At 35.3% G+C, this 19,495-nt stretch overlaps 1 protein-coding gene across 1 annotated transcript in view; it reads left to right on the top strand.

Annotated features, from left to right (window-relative positions):
• The window catches only part of TRDN (triadin), a gene marked incomplete at both ends in the record, with an annotated part of 296,330 nt that overhangs the window by 29,038 nt on the left and 247,797 nt on the right, over nt 1-19,495 (top strand). Inside the window, 2 exon segments of the mRNA XM_079716733.1 lie at nt 8,869-8,928; nt 19,009-19,062. Coding sequence (XP_079572859.1) covers nt 8,869-8,928; nt 19,009-19,062 — 114 coding nt within the window.

Below are 19,495 nucleotides of genomic sequence, written 5' to 3'. Positions count from 1 at the left end.
AGTGTTCCAGAAAAACAATATTAAAAAACCCTAACTTATTGATACCCATATTGATCACTGTGGGAAGAAATGCTTTAAAAATACATTGGTAACATGCTTTAAAGTTTCCTCCATGTCTTTTCATGGCTTGATAGTGTATTTCTTTTTAGTGCTGAGTAATATTCCATTGTCTGGAGGTACCACAATGTATTTCTTCATTCACCTACTGAAGGACGCCTCGGTTACTTCCAAGGTTTAGCAATTATGAATAAAGTTCCTTTAAACAAACAAAAAAACAAAAAAATACCCTACTACCTTTTGTACAAGTGTTGTAGTTTACAATACCTTTCACATACATTTTTAAATTTCCACAAATAGTAAAATTCTGCAACTTTCTCCAGCATTTCTAATAGAAAGTAAAAAGTTTGAGAAATGCAACATTTTACTGTCCCAAATTTTCAACCACACTCATTTTAGTGTTTAAATCATTTGTGTGTCGTGTCTTAAAGAACAGGTGAGATACTCTCCACCACAACTCTATATTGTGCAAGAGTTAATAGCTTATAATCTTGCTTAAACATTTATTTTTTAACTCAGTATATATTTATAGAGTGTTTAGTATATGCCAATTATTATTGAAAATTTACTGTGGAACAAAATAGACATAGATTTTGCCCTCATCAAATTTAGAATTTAGTGAGGGAGGCAAGTAATAGTAATAATAGCCAATATTTTACATGATGCTTATTAGATATCAGGTGCTGCTCTAAATCCTTTACATTTTAACTTATTTTAATCCTCATGTAAATCTATGTGGTAGGTACTATTATTAACCTCATTCTACAGATGAGGAAGTGAAGTTCATACAACTAGTAGGTATGAGAATTAGATTTGAATGAAGCAGATTGACTCAAGCATTAGTTATCTTAAACACTAAGCTGCATTTTAATACATGCCTGGGATGACAATATTTTTGTATAGATCTTTTAATAGCTTATGTATGTCTAGATTTTCCTAACAAAATGCATTTTTAATTACACTAGAATACTATTGATTTATGCCATCTTTTGTATGACAATTATTCAAATAATCATTTAATGACCATTGCAATCCAGAAATAATGAATACTCTAAATAATTCTAATTTTTTATTTTTTCTCAGCAAAATAATACATTATTATATCTGCTTCTCATGTTTCCCGGCACTTCACAAGTCTAGTGCAGAGACTAATACCTCTTCAGAGACATTGGACTCTAACCCAATTGCTTATTTGGCATTAGACTTTAGAAAAACCGCCTGATTTAAGAGGGTATATTTTTTGGTTATCACTGTTGAGTTATAAAGCATGAAAACCAGAGTTTAAATTCTTTGAGTTCCTTTCATTAAAAAAAATGCATTAAATTGAGTTATTTGTAGTGAGGTGGATGGATCTAGAGTCTGTCGTACAGAGTGAAGAAAGTCAGAAAGAGAAAAATAAATACAGTATACTAACACACACACACACACATATATATATATGGAATCAAAAAAATGGTTCTGAAAGACCTAGGGGCAAGACAGGAATAAAGACACAGAGGTAGAGAATGGACTTGAGGACATGGAGAGGGGTAAGGGTTAGCTGGGATGAAGTGAGAGAGTGGCACTGACATGTATACACTACCAAATGTAAAATAGCTAGCTAGTGGGAAGCAGGAGCATAGCACAGGGAGATCATCTCAGTGCTTTGTGACCACCTAGAGGGGTGGGGTAGGGAGGGTGGGAGGGAGATGCAAGAGGGAGAGGATATGGGGATATAAGTATGTGTATAGCTGATTCACTTTGTTATACAGCAGAAACTAACACAACAATGTAAAGCAATTATACTTCAATAAAAATGTTTAAAAAATAATAAAATAAAATAAAGCCTAGCATGATGAAGTATTGGTTTTAGAATGGGAGATGAATAATAACAATAAGAATCTAAAAGGAGACTTCTTCTCTTTTCTCCACTTCTCATATTCACACATACTTCCCTACAGATAGTGAGAAAGGGGATAGGGGAAAACCAGGACTAGTGAAAGAAGTCAGAATACACTTCCCATCTTCTATGGAAGTAACTTGCCCCTTCTGTTGAGTGCCCCTCATATCATAATGGACAGAGTAAACACTAGTGGAGAACTGATACATTAGATAAGGTTACCAATAACTCAGGAAAACAAAGGGATCCTTTTCATTGCTTCCTGACACATTGAGCTGTCACTCTTTCTCCATTTATTTTTCCCTCTCCAGCTATCAAAATTCAAATTGACAATTGTACCTTTAAGGACCTTGGACAGTCTCACACTTGGATTGAGATACTTTGACCTCTGTGCTTTCTAAGCCACAAAACAATCTTTGAGGTTTACTGTTACCAAAATGGCTTATCATTCCAACTAGAATCTGTTGCTGAGACTTACCATGTTCTCAGGTTGGACTCTAACCTATTGGCAAAGCACATACATTTGGAGGTAAATAATGACTACTTTGACCTTCTTTGTCCCTTGTATCCAGAATTGGTTCAGTTTAAGTGAACTCTTCTTAAAGAGTGCAAAAGTTTAAATGAAATTTTTTGCTACTATACATTACTGTTATGTTGCATAAGGTAGAGGCATTTACCTGTCTGTAGAAATTATTGAATAACTAGAAGATAGTATTAATATAAGAAATTTTATTTTTCTTTGAAGTTTGCTGAAAACCATAGGGCAATAAATTTCCATTTACTGACTTGACTCTTTTACATTTAATTTTCCATTCTTACACAAATAGTTCTTTGCGGGCAAGAGTAATTGAGAGTAAAAAATTAGGCATCATCTGCTTATGAGAAAAATATCCTTCTGAAGTCTAAATTGGTATCATGCTGTTACTCAATTGGGCAGGAGCCTGAATGGTCATCATTTCCTGGCTAAAGTGTAAGGAGATAGAACTAGCACACTGTGTAGAGGCTACATTGGATTCTTTGGACATCTTTTAGCCAGAGACAGTGACAATAGTGATAGAATACAATCCCCAAAGAAAATGTAATGTTGCAATAAAACATGCAGAGACATTTAATTTTTCCTTAAGTTTGAATTGTAGGGGCAGAAAAATTCTCCTTCCTCCTGTCTAGGTTCTTTGGCTGGTCTAATAATTAAATTGATAGAAGACTGATTAATGGGAGAAAAATAAACAGTGTTCATACATACGGGAGCCCCATAAAAATATGAGACTCAAAGGGCAGCCAGGTAATTGAGACATATATAAATAACATCCTGAGCTAAGGAAAAGAGAGGGGTCTGAGTATACAAAAGGAAGGAAGGCTATTTACAGGAAGGGAGAGTAGACGTTTGGAAAACAAAGAGTGTCCTGTTATGCAGATAAGTTTCTTGGTATCTCTGGTAATAGCTCTCTCCTTGGTACAGGCCCCCTTTTCAATGTAAATTTAGGCAGTTGAGGGGAAGGTAAAGAGCTTTTCCTGCTGGGCTTTGACTGCATTTAGCTGAAAAATAATCCTTATGCCAAAGAGACATATTTTGAGGTAGTGAAATCTGCTCCTTTTCAGAATCATCAGAAATAAATTTCTTTTGTCTTCTATAAGCAAAGAAATGTATGTGTGTATGCCTTTACAAGATTAGCTGTGCTTGTCTGCACTTACCTGTACAGAGATACTAACAGTCTTCAAGTGATCATCAGTTAAAAATGATGATGTTCCTGCAAAACAACGTCTATGTAAGTCATTATATTTCATCGTGAGCTGTAGAGATTTGTGTGTGTGTGTGTGTGTGTATGTGTGTGTTTTAATCCACGACTCACACTTATAAGAGATCTGAGTGGATCTGCCCAGAGCAGTTGGGCTGTCTTAGTTTATATAAAGCTGAAGTGCAGAATCAGGAAAATAAAAAGTGGGGACTTTATTCTTGAGACTGTGAAATTGAGCAGGACCCTGGGGGAACTTTCGAGGTACAAAAGTCCCAGCCCCGAAAATTCTGAAAGAGTAGAGGAATCTCAGCATGTGTTTCCTGCCAGGATCCTTGTACCGTGGTTTGTACCCAAAGCACAGAATCCCCAGTGCCTGCTTTTGTTGATGTCTATAGAAAATGCTGGATGGTCTGGACACATTTGCCCCAAATTCCAACTGTGCATGAAAACTTCAGAATATTTTAAAAATTCAAATATTTTTTCTCTTAGGAGCAGGAAGAAAATACTCCTTGAAAGGGTGTTAGCAAAGGGAGGTGAGGGTAGGGAGAACCTTAATTTGGATCCTCTTTTAGTTGAAATGCAACCTTTAAGAAACTTTTGACAACCATTGACCAGAACTTTATGTAAATTGCTTCCCTATCTATCAGCTGTTTTTGGAAGAAAAACCCATCCTTGCACCCACTTAGAACTGTCTTGATTTTTCAGCAATTTAAACTATAATGTAGTTCTGTGTAGAGAATGTCACTGTAGTTTTGGGTGTATATGTGTGTGGGTGCTGATAATTTTGTATTTTCATTGGGAGTGGAAAAGGAAAACAATTCAAGGTGAAAAAATTATTCTTAAATATTCATTTTTATAAATCTTATTAAAGAATTTTGTTATAACAAAAAAATAAAATAAACACTCTGAAATATATTGTCATCATTTTTTATTTATTTTTATTTTTATTGAAGTAAAATTTATTTACAATGTTGTGTTAGTTTCAGGTATACAGCAGTGATTCAGTTTTATATATATATATATATATATATATATATATATATATATATATATATATATATATACATGTTCTTTTTCAGATTCTTTTTCCTTACAGGTTTTATGAACTATTGAGTATAGTTCCCCATGGTATACAGTAGTAGGTCCTTGTTGGTTATCTATTTTATATATAGTAGTATGTATATTGTTAATCCCACAAGAAAAATCTCTAATAAACAACCTAACCTTACACCTAAAACAACTAGAGAAAGAAGAACAAACAAAACCTAAAGTTAGTAGTAGGAAAGAAATCATAAATATCAGAGCAGAAATAAATTAAATAGAGATGAAGAAAACAATAGAAAAGATAAATTAAACTAAAAGCTGGTTCTTTGAAAAGACAAACAAAATTGATAAACCTTTAGCCAAACTCATCAAGAAAAAAAGGGATAGGGCCCAAATCAGTAAAATCAGAAATGAGAAAGGAGAAGTTACGACCGACACCACAGAAATACAGAGGACCATAAGACACTACTATAAACAACTATATGCCAATAAAATGGACAACCTAGAAAAAATGGACAAATTCTTAGAATGGTGCAATCTCCCAAGACTGAACAAGGAAGAAATAGAAAATATGAACAGACCAATTACAAGTACTGAAATTGAATCTGTGATTTAAAAACTCCCAACATAAAAAAGCCCAGGACCAGATGGCTTCACAGGCGAATTCTATCAAACATTTAGAGAAGAGTTAACATCTTCCCTTCTGAAACTATTCCAAAAAATTGCAGAGGAAGGAATACTTCCAAACTCATTCTGTGAGGCCACAATCACCCTGATACCAAAACCAGACAAAGATACCACAAAAAAGAAAATTACAGGCCAATGTCACAAATGAACATAAAAATTATCATCATTTTTAAGTCTAATTCTCCTTTACTTTCATCTATTTTTATTTTTGCTTAAGTGAAACTTATTATGAAGTGTAACCAACATTCCTGGACTTACCTCCCACTTTAAGGTTACCTCCCTTTCTTGTATTTGGGGGAAAATGGAGGGAATATGTTTCCCTCCTGTCTTTTCCTGAGTGGTGATCTGCATCCCAATCTTTTTGAGATTTGTCTTCTTTCACTTTATTTTTTTCCCCTCCAGGATGGATCCCTGCTCATTACAATTCTGGTCATAATCTAGAGCTCATTCCCTTTTGGTCAGCTGCTGCTGGGTGCACAAGAGCTAAGGCTAAGGGGAACCAAGGTTTCTTCTACTACTGTTATTTTTTCTGTTCTCTGATGTGCAAGCTTTCACCTACCTTGCAGGAAACCCCATCATGAACCAACATGGATTGTCTAATTCCATAAACCACCACCTTGTCTAAACAGTGTATTTCCCCACTTAAGTTAGGCTAGGAGGCTCTGACAGGCTTACCCAGGCAGAATGGCCTTTTGAACCTAATCCTGCAGAAGATTCTAACTCGTGTCTGATCCTCCTGTATGAGTTCTAGAATCCCTCTTTTATTCCTCTGAGTAGCCAGTGGATATCTGTGGAATATAAACACACACACATATACACACACACACACACACACCTCTAAAGGAAAAATATTATTCTCAATGACAGATTTAAGGCCTTTTTCAATCACAATAGATGTAACGTTTCATATAAATTTTTAATTTAGAAAATTTCATCCCATTTCTATATTCAAATTAATCCCTATCAGGAGTAAGAAATTATTTCTTAAGGATGATTCCCTTAGCACATGCAAAGACTACTCTAAATCTTTGGCATTTTACTTACTTTATCAGGCTGAGTTATACAAGGCCACAATCTTCTCCATATCTTCTGTTTGTTTAAATAGGAGGGAGGAAGCAGAATGGTATTGGCAGGGGAGAATTTTGAGGGGGGTTTTAAATTAACTTGTAGAAGATTTAACCCTGTAGATGACCTGAAAAGGTCATTTGCCCACCCCTAGGACCAGACAAGTACTGTCTAAAACTAGTATAATGTGAGCTACATATGTATTTAAAATTTTTTGAGTAGCCACATTAAAAAAATGTAAAAAGAAAAATATGAAATTAATTTTAATAACATGTATTATTTAACCCCAAATATCAGTCAGGGCTCAACCAAAGAAGCAAAAGTAGGAAATTATGCAAATATATTTATATATTAAGACAATTATTACAAGGAATTGGCCTGTGTGATTGTGGGGACTGGCTGAGCAAATGAGAACCCATAGGACAGGCAGTCAAGAAGTGAAGATCATGGGCAAGCTGGAACCCACGGGCATGGACCAACGCTGTCATCCACCCAAAGAATTTCTTCCCTCTCCCAGGAAACCTCAAACTTGTTTTTGAGACCTTCCAGTGAAATCAGACAAGCCCACCCAGATGATCCAGAACCACCTATTTAAAGCTAATAAACTAGGCATTTTAATTACATATGCAAAATACCTTCACAGCAACTTCTAGATTAGTGTTCATTTGAATGATTTGGGATAGTAGCCTAGCCAAGTTGACACATAAATAAAACCATCACACTCAATATGTCCAAAATAATATCATTCTGATATGTAATTAATATAAAAATTATTAATGAGATATTTTACATTCATTTTAATATTAAGTCATCATAATTCATTATGTACTTACACTTATAGCACATCTCAATTTGGACTAACCACATATCATGTCTAGTGGACATTGCATTGGACAATGTAGGTCTAGACAGTGACAAAGAGTGATTGGACTATTGCTCTAAAGATACAAGTTCCCAACAGGAGTCATTTCACAATATCTAAAGACATTTTTTATAGTCATGACTGGGGATGGGAATGGGGGCTAGAAGCATCTAGTAAGTAGGGATGCTGCTAAATACAGTGCACAGAGTAGCCCCACTCCACCTCCAAATAACAATTTCCCCAATCTAAAAAGTCAATAATGCTAAGATGAAGAATCATGCTTTGGAGTAGGATTTGGAGACATAGGGAGGAGATTAATAATAAAAAATAATGAGGAGGAGGAGGAGGAGAGAAGCTGGAAGCTGGATGTTTCCTAAGCCCTTGGGATATCTTTCCTTGTACCTTGAAGCCTTTTTTTCACAACTGCAATTGAATATCTTAACTCTTTTGTATCTCCATTGCCATTTTCAAGGTCAAGAATGGGATAAGGGTAGAGGAGTGGCCTTATAAATAGTATGACTGATTAATGGGGAAAATGAGGGGAGGAAATCTTCACAGTGGTGATTATCTCTTTAACTGGTGAATGAAAGTCAGTAACTGTCTTTTCTGAAGATATTTAGGATTTTCCTATAGTTGGTCTTGATTTTAGACTTCTAGAAAAATTATAAAAATGCAAATTCAAATCTACAAATGGAGAATTTAGAATATGTACAGTAATTAGCACCATCTCAGACCATCTGTGGAATAAAGTTGTGATAAATAAATAAGTAAAACTCATTAGCATTTTTCTAAGAAAAACCATGGTATTTAAGATTAAGTCACTTTTCAGAGGTAGTAATCATATTTGTAAACTCTAATCTCAAATTTACTTCTATCCAAATTAACTGCAAATTCAAAATTAACTTTATTTTCTAAGCCTTGGCAATGTATGTTTACTGAAACTAGCAGCAAATTGAATATATTTGTTAAAACCTGATATTTAGAAAAAATGTAACAACTAACATTCTATGAAATGTGTCATATCTTCATGCAGTAATTATTGGTTAAATGCAAGGCCAAATTCTGATTATAAACATAGTTTAGAGTCAATACTTCTGAGATATATTTCCTATTAGATAGTTGTTACAGTTCATTTCACAAATTCTTAATTTAATATGTAAAAACTAAATCTTCCTAAATCTAAATGACATTTTTTACTAAGGAGTCTTAATATGCATTGAGAGTAATTGAAATAAAACATAATTATAATTTGTGATCAGATTTAGCACTGAAAACAGTGGCAACATTTATTGATTTAAGTGTTTAAGCTTTTTCAATAACTAAATTTTAGGTAACTCCAATTTTTTCCTTATTTCAATAAATGAGGGATTTATGTGGCAATATGTTACAATGACTCTTTCCTTTTAGATACCTTTAAATTTGTTGGCTAAAATAATTTAGACTTCATGCTGGAATTATAATGTTTAGGTCATAGCTATGATTTATATTTTGCACATTTTCAAAAAGAGTTTTTAAAAGTATATCCTATTTTTTCCTAGAAATACACAAAGAAAAGACTGAAAAGCAGGAGAAAACTGAAAGGAAAATACAAACTAAAGGTAAGTGTTAAATTTTGTGTTTATTCTTATTTTTATTCAGGATATATATTTTGTATATTTACATGAGAAAATGGAAAGTTTTCATATTTAGTGCTCTTTTGCTTTAATTGTTGATAGTGTTTAAGTAAGTTTACTTCTAAGTAAACCCCAGGTATAAATGTATAATATTTAATTACTGGAATCAAAATAACTTCAAAATGTGTTACAATCTTTCAATTATTTACTGATACAGTTGGCTTTTGCTTACTGAGATAGTACCACAAACGTATTTTTTGACTTATTAGCAAACATTTTTCCTTCTTTAATCAGTTAATAGATCAGAGTTCAATTTTTTTTAACTTGAGTTTTTTTATGCCATGCTATACCTTTAAAATATTTGTCATAGAAATGCAGTCATTATACTATCTCACTGAAGACTGCTATGGCCTCAGAGCTTGCTTACACAGCCTCAAGGGGTAGATGGACAATGACAACATGATGATTAATATCCTTTTCAACTCAACTAAATCTAGTAACTGAAACCTTGCATTAGAGGGATATTACTAATGGCCAGCAGTGTCTTGCTCATCTTACAAGCATCACTTTTCTAGGAGTGACCCATGTAGTCATAAAACTTAAAAAGAAAACTTACCAGAAGCACAAACATTCAATAGGACATGTTTCTAAATATGCCCAAGTTTCCCCAATGATCAGTCTCACATGATACTGGGTGAGTTAAGGCAAAAATAAAAATCTCATTATTACTGTATTTGTGTGATACAGCTGAAAATGAAAGAATTTTCCTAGGATAAAAATTGAATGTTGTCTAATATTTATTATGTCAAAAACTGACTAGTACAACATTACCTGCACAAACATCAAAGTTGCCAGTAACAGTTTCAAATAACAGAAGTTCTAATTAACCTGAAATAATACCAATATGTGAATCTACATTAAAATACCATGTTTTCTTTTTTAATATACTTCATGAACTTCCTTTTTGTGAAGAGTTCAAATCATTCTGCAGATATTATGTCTTTAATCCTAATGTTTGAGTTAGTTCCAGATTGATCAGCCAATCCTTATACAACCAGGGACAATGAAGTTTATTCAACTGAAACCTATTTATATTTGTACTCAGGGAACTAATGTCTTATTTCTGTTCCCTTTCCCTTTTTTCGTTCTTAATTCCTTTGGTCAGGGAAATTGGACACAGCTCTTGGGTACGGATTGACTAAGCTAGCCATCACTGAACTGGTTATGTGTTTCTATCTGCTGGAGGTTAAACAGAAATTCAACTGGTTCCACATGATTGGGGAGTCTGCTGTTTTATCTTGCAGACTGTACTACTAATTTAATAGCAGTGCTCCTGGAGTGGATATTGTGATGCAGATGGTACCATTTGCGTTTTGGACTTGGCTCTATTAGAATCCTGCTGTTAAAGACTGAGCAGTGGACTGTAGAGTGGGTTTTTTAAACTAGTGAGTTTTTTCTTGTATAATTTTCTTGTATAATTAAAGCAGTGAATTTGGCTGAAGTTTAAAATAAATTCCTCAAAGGCTGGGCTAGAGATTGGTACCTGAATATATTTCCTGAATAGATCAAATATAGTTTGGGAAAGTGAATGTTTCTCAAGAAAGAGAAAATGGAGCTTCAGCTGTTCAACAGTGAAATGGGCTTCAGAGATACTTTTTTCCACAACTTTTTTTTTGTGAATATGAACAAAAGATTTCATTTTACTGGTTAGTTTCCTCATCCAGGTAGAATAGAATAATGCCTGCTTTCTATTCCCAAGTAGTTCAGTGAAAATAAATGTGGTTTTATAGCTGCTCCTATGTCTAGATAAATACATGTTTTCTCTATGCCACATTCTGTCAGTTATGATTATATATGACGGATAGTTAGGAATTTAAATTGTTATCAAAGCATTTTGAACTCTTATAAGAAAAGATACACTATATCCAAGGTAATCGTAGCCCGAAATGATTATAGAGAAGCCAGCAAATATCAGAGTATAAAGAGATCTATTACACAAAAGCTGATGTATTAACTTCTGTCGCACAAAATGTCTACATCCTTCTGTATTCTTTGTCCTGAAATTTAACATCACGATTCACCCAAGTTATTCAAGTTAAAAAGCTAGGAGTCATTTTGGCCAGTAGTGGTACTCAATTCTGACTGGACTTTAGAATCATCTGGATAGGTTTAAATATATATATTCATGTGCAGACTCCATCCTGGTTCCATTAACGTTTGGGAAGTGAGGCTAGAATTCAAGTCAGCCTCTTCAGATGAGTAGCCATCTCATGAATATTCTCAATGAAATACCTAGCCTAGGGTTCAAGTATATCCCACAGAGGTTCTCTTTGACCAACCAGTATGTTAACATAACTTCTACCTGGATGTCTTTAGGTGGGACCTGCACCAATCTCCTCCACTCTCATCACTACTGGAGTAGACATTTATTTATCTGCTTTATCTCTGAAGGCATTTGAGTTACAATCCCTGCCATAGACTTGTTGGTCTCTTTCAATACCAAAGTCCAATCCTGAATGGCCCTTTGTCATCCTCTCTCTTAATTATAATTTAGTCTATTCTCACCTCTCCTCTCCCATTACTATCCCCTCTACAGTCATCTCCCAATTAGGTTATGACAGTTACTTCATAACTGATTTCCCTGCATTAACCCCTGAAAGCCATGTTAATCATGCTCATGGGCTCACAGTGCTTTAGAGATAAAAGCCACACTGTAATGACATAAAAGGCCCTCATCATATGATCACTGATAGATAGCCAGTGGTCAGCTTTGTCCACTTTGCCACTTACCTTCCCTACTCTGCAAGCTCCTCATCAACCCGCTGCATTCCCAGCTCTCCCCCTGCTCCCCTCACCACCTCACTCCACATCCACCAACACCTCCCATGCCATAGGCAGGCTGAACTTTTGGGCAGTTCCTAAGCCAGCACTGCTGCTCTCTCATAACTGTGCTTTTATATACCTGTTCTCTCTGACCATCTGCCACTTGGCAGGCTTCTGCTCATTTTTTTGATTCTCAGATGGAACATCCCTTCCTTCAATAGGCCTCCTTTGCTGTCCCTCACTCTGTGGGCATTCAGGTACTTCCTCCTTGCTACAGTTACATCCTTGCTTTCAGCCTTTAAAGCATTTTGACACCAAATTTTAATTGTGAGTATATTGATCTAGCTCACTGAGGGCAGGAACTGTGTTTGTCTTTTTATATGTTCTAGGTTGGTGTTGACATTTATGATTGTGTGTTTCCTTATTCGTGAACAAAGAGATTCAGGCTCAGTGGTCTCTCAGCTTCCTATCAGCTCTGAATTTGTGTCCTTATATTAAATTAAAAATCATTCTAATATCTAGCAAAGTGCCAAACAGATGAAACACGTTCAATGCATGTTGAAATAATTAATGAATGAATTAATAAAGCATTCATTTTCTCTATTTTGTTAATATTTACTTGATTTCTATAGAGAACTTTTCCTTTGACAATCTGTGTTTATTTTCAAGTATATAATTATGTGGCTTTAATTGGGCCATTGTAATGTCAAATTTATTTGGTCAGAGGCAATTGAAGAATTTGACAGTGAGCTCCATATTAAAACAAAAACTATCTGTAACATGTAATCAGAAACACCCACAATAAATGTATAATAGTATAGGTTAAAGTAATACAGATTAATTTGGACAATTTGGAAAGTGCAGAAAAAGAAAGATACAAGCAAAACTCAGTTCTCCAGAGAAAAATAGTAATTTATTTTTTTACTTTCCTCTGCTTTTTCCCTCCATGTGGTTACCATTTTATTGCATATTGTCTTGTTTCTTTTTCAATTGCAAATTTTATTGTTAGTTTCAGACACCGTTTAGGCTTCTATTTAACTATTAAACATGTCAGTATACTCATAGAACAGAGTAAACCAGAAAAGACTAGAACCTGGTGATAAACATATAACTAGATGAGAGAATTTTGTCTCTCTAGGACGGCTCCTAGCCAAAAGGAGGGCCTTGTAGGCATTCAGAGCAATAGGTGTCTGCTACATCCACCTGGGTTATCAGGTGTTTTGCTGAAGAGCTGACCTCAGGTATACTGAGGAAATTTACACAGCAGAGTGGGTGCTGATGAATGGCATGTAGTTAACGTCTGAGGGGGCCAGTTAGTGGGAATGGGGGAGTGTCCTGGCAGACAGTTGGTGTAAATAGAAAAACTTGCTATAGCTGTTAAGCAATAATAACAAATTAATTTATTTATTGCACTTACTTTGTGCCAAACATCATACTGGGAACTAAGAATACTAAGAAGAGTAAGACCCAGTCCAAAGAGAGATCTAAAAACCAAGTACACAGTCACGTCATCATGTGGTGAATACTCCGCAAAGAGATGTCCTGGATGAGAGATGCTGCTTGAGGAGACATCTGGCTGCCCTAGTCGCTGAGTAGGTCTGACCTCAGTTTTCTGGAAGGGCCTTAGTTTGGGATTTAGGTGTGCACTCTGGAACTTAAAATGGAAGATACGATAGCTAGGTCAGGGGTCAGTCCTCAAGGAACCAGGTGGGAACTTGGTTAAAGGAGCACAAGAGAAGCCCAGTGACTAGTGTTAGTGTTCGTTTCCTAGGGCTGTTGTAACAAAGTACCAAAAACTGGGAGGCTTAAAATAACAGAAATGTATTGTCTCACATTTAGAGAGGCTAGAATTCCAAAGTCAAGGTTTTAGCAGGGTTAGTTCCTTCAGAGAGCTGTGAGGGAGAATCTGCAGGCTTTTCCCAGCTTCAGGGGCGTTTGCTGGCATTCACTGGCTTGTAGATGAATCACTCCAGTCTCTGCCTTTACCTTCAAATGGTGTTCTCCCTGCATCTCTGTCCCTTCTTGCTGTGCATATTTGTCTCTGTGTCCAAATTTCCCCTTTTCATAAGGACACCAGTCATATTGGATTAGGAGCCACCCTACTGACCTGATTTTAACTTGATTACCTCTTGTAAAGACCCTATTTCCAAATAAGATCACATTCTGAGGTACAGGAGGTTAGGACTTCGGCATATCTTTTCTCGCTAACGTAATTAAACCCATAACAGTATCACATGCACAAAGTCAGGGGAACATTTTTTAAAAGGGTTAATAGAGAACAATCATCCTGATTGACTGGTTTAGGATCCTTTCTGAGAAACTATTATAGGACCGGAATCATAGGCTGGCATGGCATAGGGCTGAAGATGAGACTCAAAAGCCAAAGAGGGCAGGACGTTAAAATGTATCTAAATATCCTGGAGCCCTTTGTGAAAATGCTCTCAAAGCCCACAGGTTAATTTAGTTAGCCTGTGTTGTATAAATTTACTTTTGCCTTCTCTCAGCTGTACTTAATTGTCTCCTTGAAGTACAAAATATATTTTATTTTCTTCTTTGGCTGCTGTGAATGATAAACCTGTAAAATGAGAACAGAAGGCCCTATACAAAGCTATGTAGCTCCTTCTGCATAGCGATTGTTCACTTATGAGGAAATCATTATGGTTCTGACTATGGCCATGTAGCCCCAGGTGAAGGGGAAATTACCCATACAATTAAATCAGACTTGAAAGTAAAACTAATCCTTTAGAATTAAAAAAAATCTATTTTGTGATTGAAAGCATATGTATCAGATGAGCTTTGTAACTTTAGGTAATTTGCCTAATCTTCACTTTAATACATAAATAAATGTAATTTTATTATGAAAAAGAATTGTGTGCATTATTGTAGGATAGATTGTAGATAACATGCTTGGAGAATCTAGTTAGTACACTTGGGCTCATAAGAACAAGTCTGCACAGGATGTGGGATGGACAAGGCAGCATAATCTTGTGGGGAGAGTACTAGTTTAGCAACATAATAACTGAATTCTTCTTCTACTCTGCCATGGACACTTACGCGGCTGTATTTTCTTATCAATGGACAAAGAGCTTCAGGCTAATTGATCTCTTAGGTTCCTATCAGCTCTAAAATTGTGTACTTATATTAAAGTAAAAATGATAAATTCTTCCTTAAAGAAGAATGAATAATATAATCTTTGAGAAGTTTCTCTACTCAAGAATGTGTTTCTACTGAATTCATCATTATCATATAAAGTGTGTAGATCATTTTGTCTTAGCACAGAATGGAAATTTGACAAATTGAAATTACAAAAAAAGAAAAAAGAAACACAGAGATATACACTAACCAAGAGTACGTCTGGCATTTTTGTTTAGTGGTGGCTAAAGGATAATTTTTTAAAATGATTTAAAATGAATATGTATCTTGCTCTTTCATAAAAAATGATGAATTGAAACATGGGTGTATATGAATTTTATGAAACTGTTTAAAATGTTGACCTATTTAAAATTTATAGACCACTTCAGGGCTAATACCTCTCTCAACAGCAGTGCCAGAAATCTGAGAAATAGAGAAATTAATTAAAAGAAAAATCAGCAAAATCTATTACAGGTAGCTGTGCTCCCCAAAGTGGTTTCTAATGCAAAGGTGTAGTTGTTACATGCTTATCTATCCAATTCCTTTTGCTTCAGACCCTCAAGCTTAGTCCAGTCCAATAGTTCTGAAGTCAAGTATGAGGTTCCAGAGTTACACTTAATTAAATTTTCTTGCTACATCAATTGAATAATAGAGTAGCCTATACAAATCAGTACTTTAAAACTTTTGATGCCAAAACTTTTGAGTTTTGAACTCAGAGCAGAGAGATCTTCAAAGGATTCTGACAACCTGGCCCCTAATACCTGCTGCTTGGCCCCTTGCGCGTGTTTTGCCCGTTAGGAACCCAGGGTCAGGTGCACTCTGAACTCTGATACACTTCAGAAAAGGACACAGAGCCCGCCTGGGGTGTTGCCAGGGCCAAGAGCTGTGAAAGCACAGAGCACAGCTGGCAGAGTACTGGAGAGAGAACACATGGGGAGGGCAAGAGACGTGCTTTGGAGTTCAGCTGAGCTGAGTGTTCTGGCCAGGGAAAGGTCAGAGTCTGGGCAAGTGCAGGAACAGTAGGGCCATGCCAACTCAGATACCAAACATCAGGGCCTTTCCAACTTGTGTATTCCATTTGTTTTTTATTATCAGCATGCCAAAGGGAATTTTGTTTTTTGTAAATAAGGATGACAAGCAAATTAAGCTCTAGCAGGTGCATCAAGCTTATTTTGTCCTGAGCTAAAACTATCCTAGCTAATATGTAACTTACCAAACAGAGCTGGTGACAAGGAAGGTACTTTTTTTCTTCTTTCATATGAAAACTTCTGTGAGTTCTGAGCCAAGAGATGCATGAGCAAATGTAATTGTTGCAGCAAATTATTTTTGTTTTAGAGGGATTATTAAGGCAGTTATTGATGGTGGCACTATTTTGATAAAAGCAATTTCAAACCTTAGTGTTTGAGCTCAGTCTTGCCAAAGTTTGAAGTTTCCATCCAAGAAGCTTCAGTGGCTCCCTGCCATGTTGAACAGCTCCCTAGAGCATGCGGTTCCAGCTGCTTCACTAAGCAGTATTATGGTACCATTTCTGAGGAGGATAATGAAATTCCAGCATACAGCACTGTGTCTGTAAATCAAAACTTAGACTGCGAGGAACCGGATTTTTCCCCAGGGTAACAGGAATAAGGCATACATATGCTAATTTGAGCCTGAATTCAGACCCCTTGCTTTTTGATTTTGTATTAATTCTCCCATTTATACCCATGCACACGTCAATTGGAAAATCCTTTAGTGGAATGGACAACCAGCTGTCGGAGGTGGCTGAGGTCTGGTCCTTCACAGAGGCAGAGACACAGATTAGGTTTTCTCCTGGGGGTCTTGCCAATCAGGGTTTCAAAAGCACAGCTTATCTCATGCAAACTTCCTTTCCCCTAGAGAAACTTTAAAAGAGGCTTTGTTTTTGCCAAGATTTTCTTTTGCTTTTCAGCTTAATTAATAGTGATCCAAAGGAACCGAAATAAGCTATCTGTGGTCATGTGTGAGTGCTGATGTCCTACTTTTATTTTGTGAGATTTTAATATTGAACTTAGAAACTTAGAAAACCCAGAAGAACCATTGAATGTGGAAAGGAAAAATAATGTCTAGATGGTCTATGATTTTTTTTCTCTTCTGTTTCTCACTGGGTTTTAATTATTTAGGAAATTTTAACAAATTGTAAAATATTTAAATGATTGGAAGCAAGCAGTGCATATTATATCCATACAAATCATCAGTAAATAGAATTGTACTAGAAGATGAAAGTAGCTCTTCTTATAATATTTTAGAATTTCCCTTGTTCAAAAATATCTATTAAGAGTCCACTGTGAGTCAGACACCATGTGATGAGCCAGGATACAAAAATAAAGTAATATGGCATAGCCCCTAAAGAGAGTTCACCTTCTTGGGAGTCAGATTTATGAACAATTGCTGTATTATTACTTAATTGATAAGATAGAATTATGCACATGGTGCAGTTGGCATATGGAATAAGTAGAGATCAACCAACCCTCTGCAGAGGAAGAGACATTTGAGCCAGGACTGAAAGGGTACATGGAACAGAGGAAATGTGGGTGTGGGAAATCTAAGTAGGGGCACAAGCAGACAGAGATGCAAAGGCATTAGGAGGACATGTAGCATATTTATGGAATTCCAAACATTTTGTTGTAACTGGAATGTAAAGTTCAAGGGGAAATTCCTGGTAGGTAAGATTGGATTGATAAACAAACGTCAGATTACTAAAACAATGAAATATTTTTATATTTGATATAGCACCTACCATGTGACAGATTACCATGCTAAGCAATGAGGGAGATACTAACACTTGTATCAGATCAATGGTATGATCAGATTTTCATGTTAGAAAGGCTACTCTGAGACTCAGAAAACTCAAAATCTAAGTGTTCAAGACACTATTCAGGATATTAGTGTAATAATATTTATAATAATAATATGCCCAAGAAGGACATCATAGTCCCACTTTTGAAATGGTCTCTTTCCCCTTTCTCCTTCCTACTCCCCTACTAGGTTAATTTCTTCTCATCTTTCACATCCTTATATATCATTTCTACCAACAGACCTTCCCCAAGCACACAGACTAGATTAGGTCTCACTTTATACATTGATATGCTACCCTGGATATTTTCTTCACAACAATTATTCTAACTGCAATTAACTACCCTTGGGATTATTTGTTTGGTATCCATCATCCATTAGCTTGTTGACATCATAATGATAGGGATGAAGTCTCTCTTGCCTAGCGAAGTCTTTAGCACATAGCTGGTGCTCTTTCTATAGTTTCATGTAAATAAATTATAAGTAGGGAGTGTAATATTGGATAGAAGAAGATGGGTAAAAGGAATATTAATAGGTAGGATTGCAAAAGCTTGGCAAATGGACAAAAATGAAAAATAAAAGATGAATCCTGGATGAGTCCCAAGTTTCTAGTTTGAGGTGCCATTAATAAGAGTTATGACTGAATTATGGGGGAAGATTATAACTTAAATTTGAGCCCTACTATATTAATTAATTGAATCATAGCTCATATTGAATTAAATTTTGTTTTCTTTGAAAGGGTTTGGTGTCATTCCAGTTTCATTCCAGTATATTTTCAAAACCTATTTGCATGGAAATCTCCTGTAGAATATTAACATATACTATCTATTGTATATTATTGTGTATTATCTATTGTATATCTATTGTATATATCTATAGTATATTAACATATACTATCTATTGAGTGTTCTTTGCCTCAGGTTCAAACGATTCTCTCTGTATTTTTGTCTTCACAGTTTTGGTGTTCCTTCAGTATTGAGCTGGGCTTCTTTGGCAGATAGCATAATACATTTAAAAACTTTTCCAATTCATTAAATTGAAGTTAAAGATTTGGAAAAGTTGAGGGGTAGTCTTTGCAGTCAGACCTGGCTTTGGTATGAGTTTGTCCTTGGTTACAAAATAAAAATAGAAATTTAAAATATCTATAATTATTTTAACATTTAAACCTGTGTAAAACCTCATGCTAGTTAAAGATTTCCAAAGGCAGTAGATAAGTTTTTGACATCAAAGACTGCCATGCAATCATCTCATCTTTTATTCTTTTTACTTAAATGAAAGGTATTGTCTGTTTCTTTCCAGTTACACACAAAGAGAAAGAAAAAGACAAAGAAAAAGGAAAACCTGAAAAGAAAGGTATGGAGTTATTCTTTTTGTGGTTTTTACTCATTGGTCTGTCACCGTTTGACCCTTTCTTCTTTATGTCCGAGTTTAGATGACCATGAATTAATTTTTAAAAATTATATTATGATAATTTTCCTTAGAATTGAATGTGAAAAGAACAATTTCTTGGTTGAATGAAATAAAATACTTAAGACTCTCAAACTGTTACCAATTTACTTTCTGGAAATGTATCAATTTTTCCCCTGGCAATTCTGAGATTGTTTTAGCCAACAATGAGGATATTATTTCAGAAAATAATTGCCAGTTTGATAGGTAAGGAAGTGTACTTCATTACCTTAACTTGCATTCTGTGATTATATATTAGACTGGACTTAAAACTTTTTTAGTTTTTATTTGTTTAGAATAAGCAATGCACACTCAATGTTTAACACATAAAGGTACCTTG

The sequence above is a fragment of the Hyperoodon ampullatus genome, assembly GCF_949752795.1.
Source record: "Hyperoodon ampullatus genome assembly, chromosome: 12".
NCBI lineage: Eukaryota > Metazoa > Chordata > Mammalia > Artiodactyla > Ziphiidae > Hyperoodon > Hyperoodon ampullatus.
The sequence above is the reverse complement of the archived record's forward strand: the minus strand, read 5'-3'. Positions and strand labels throughout refer to the sequence as shown.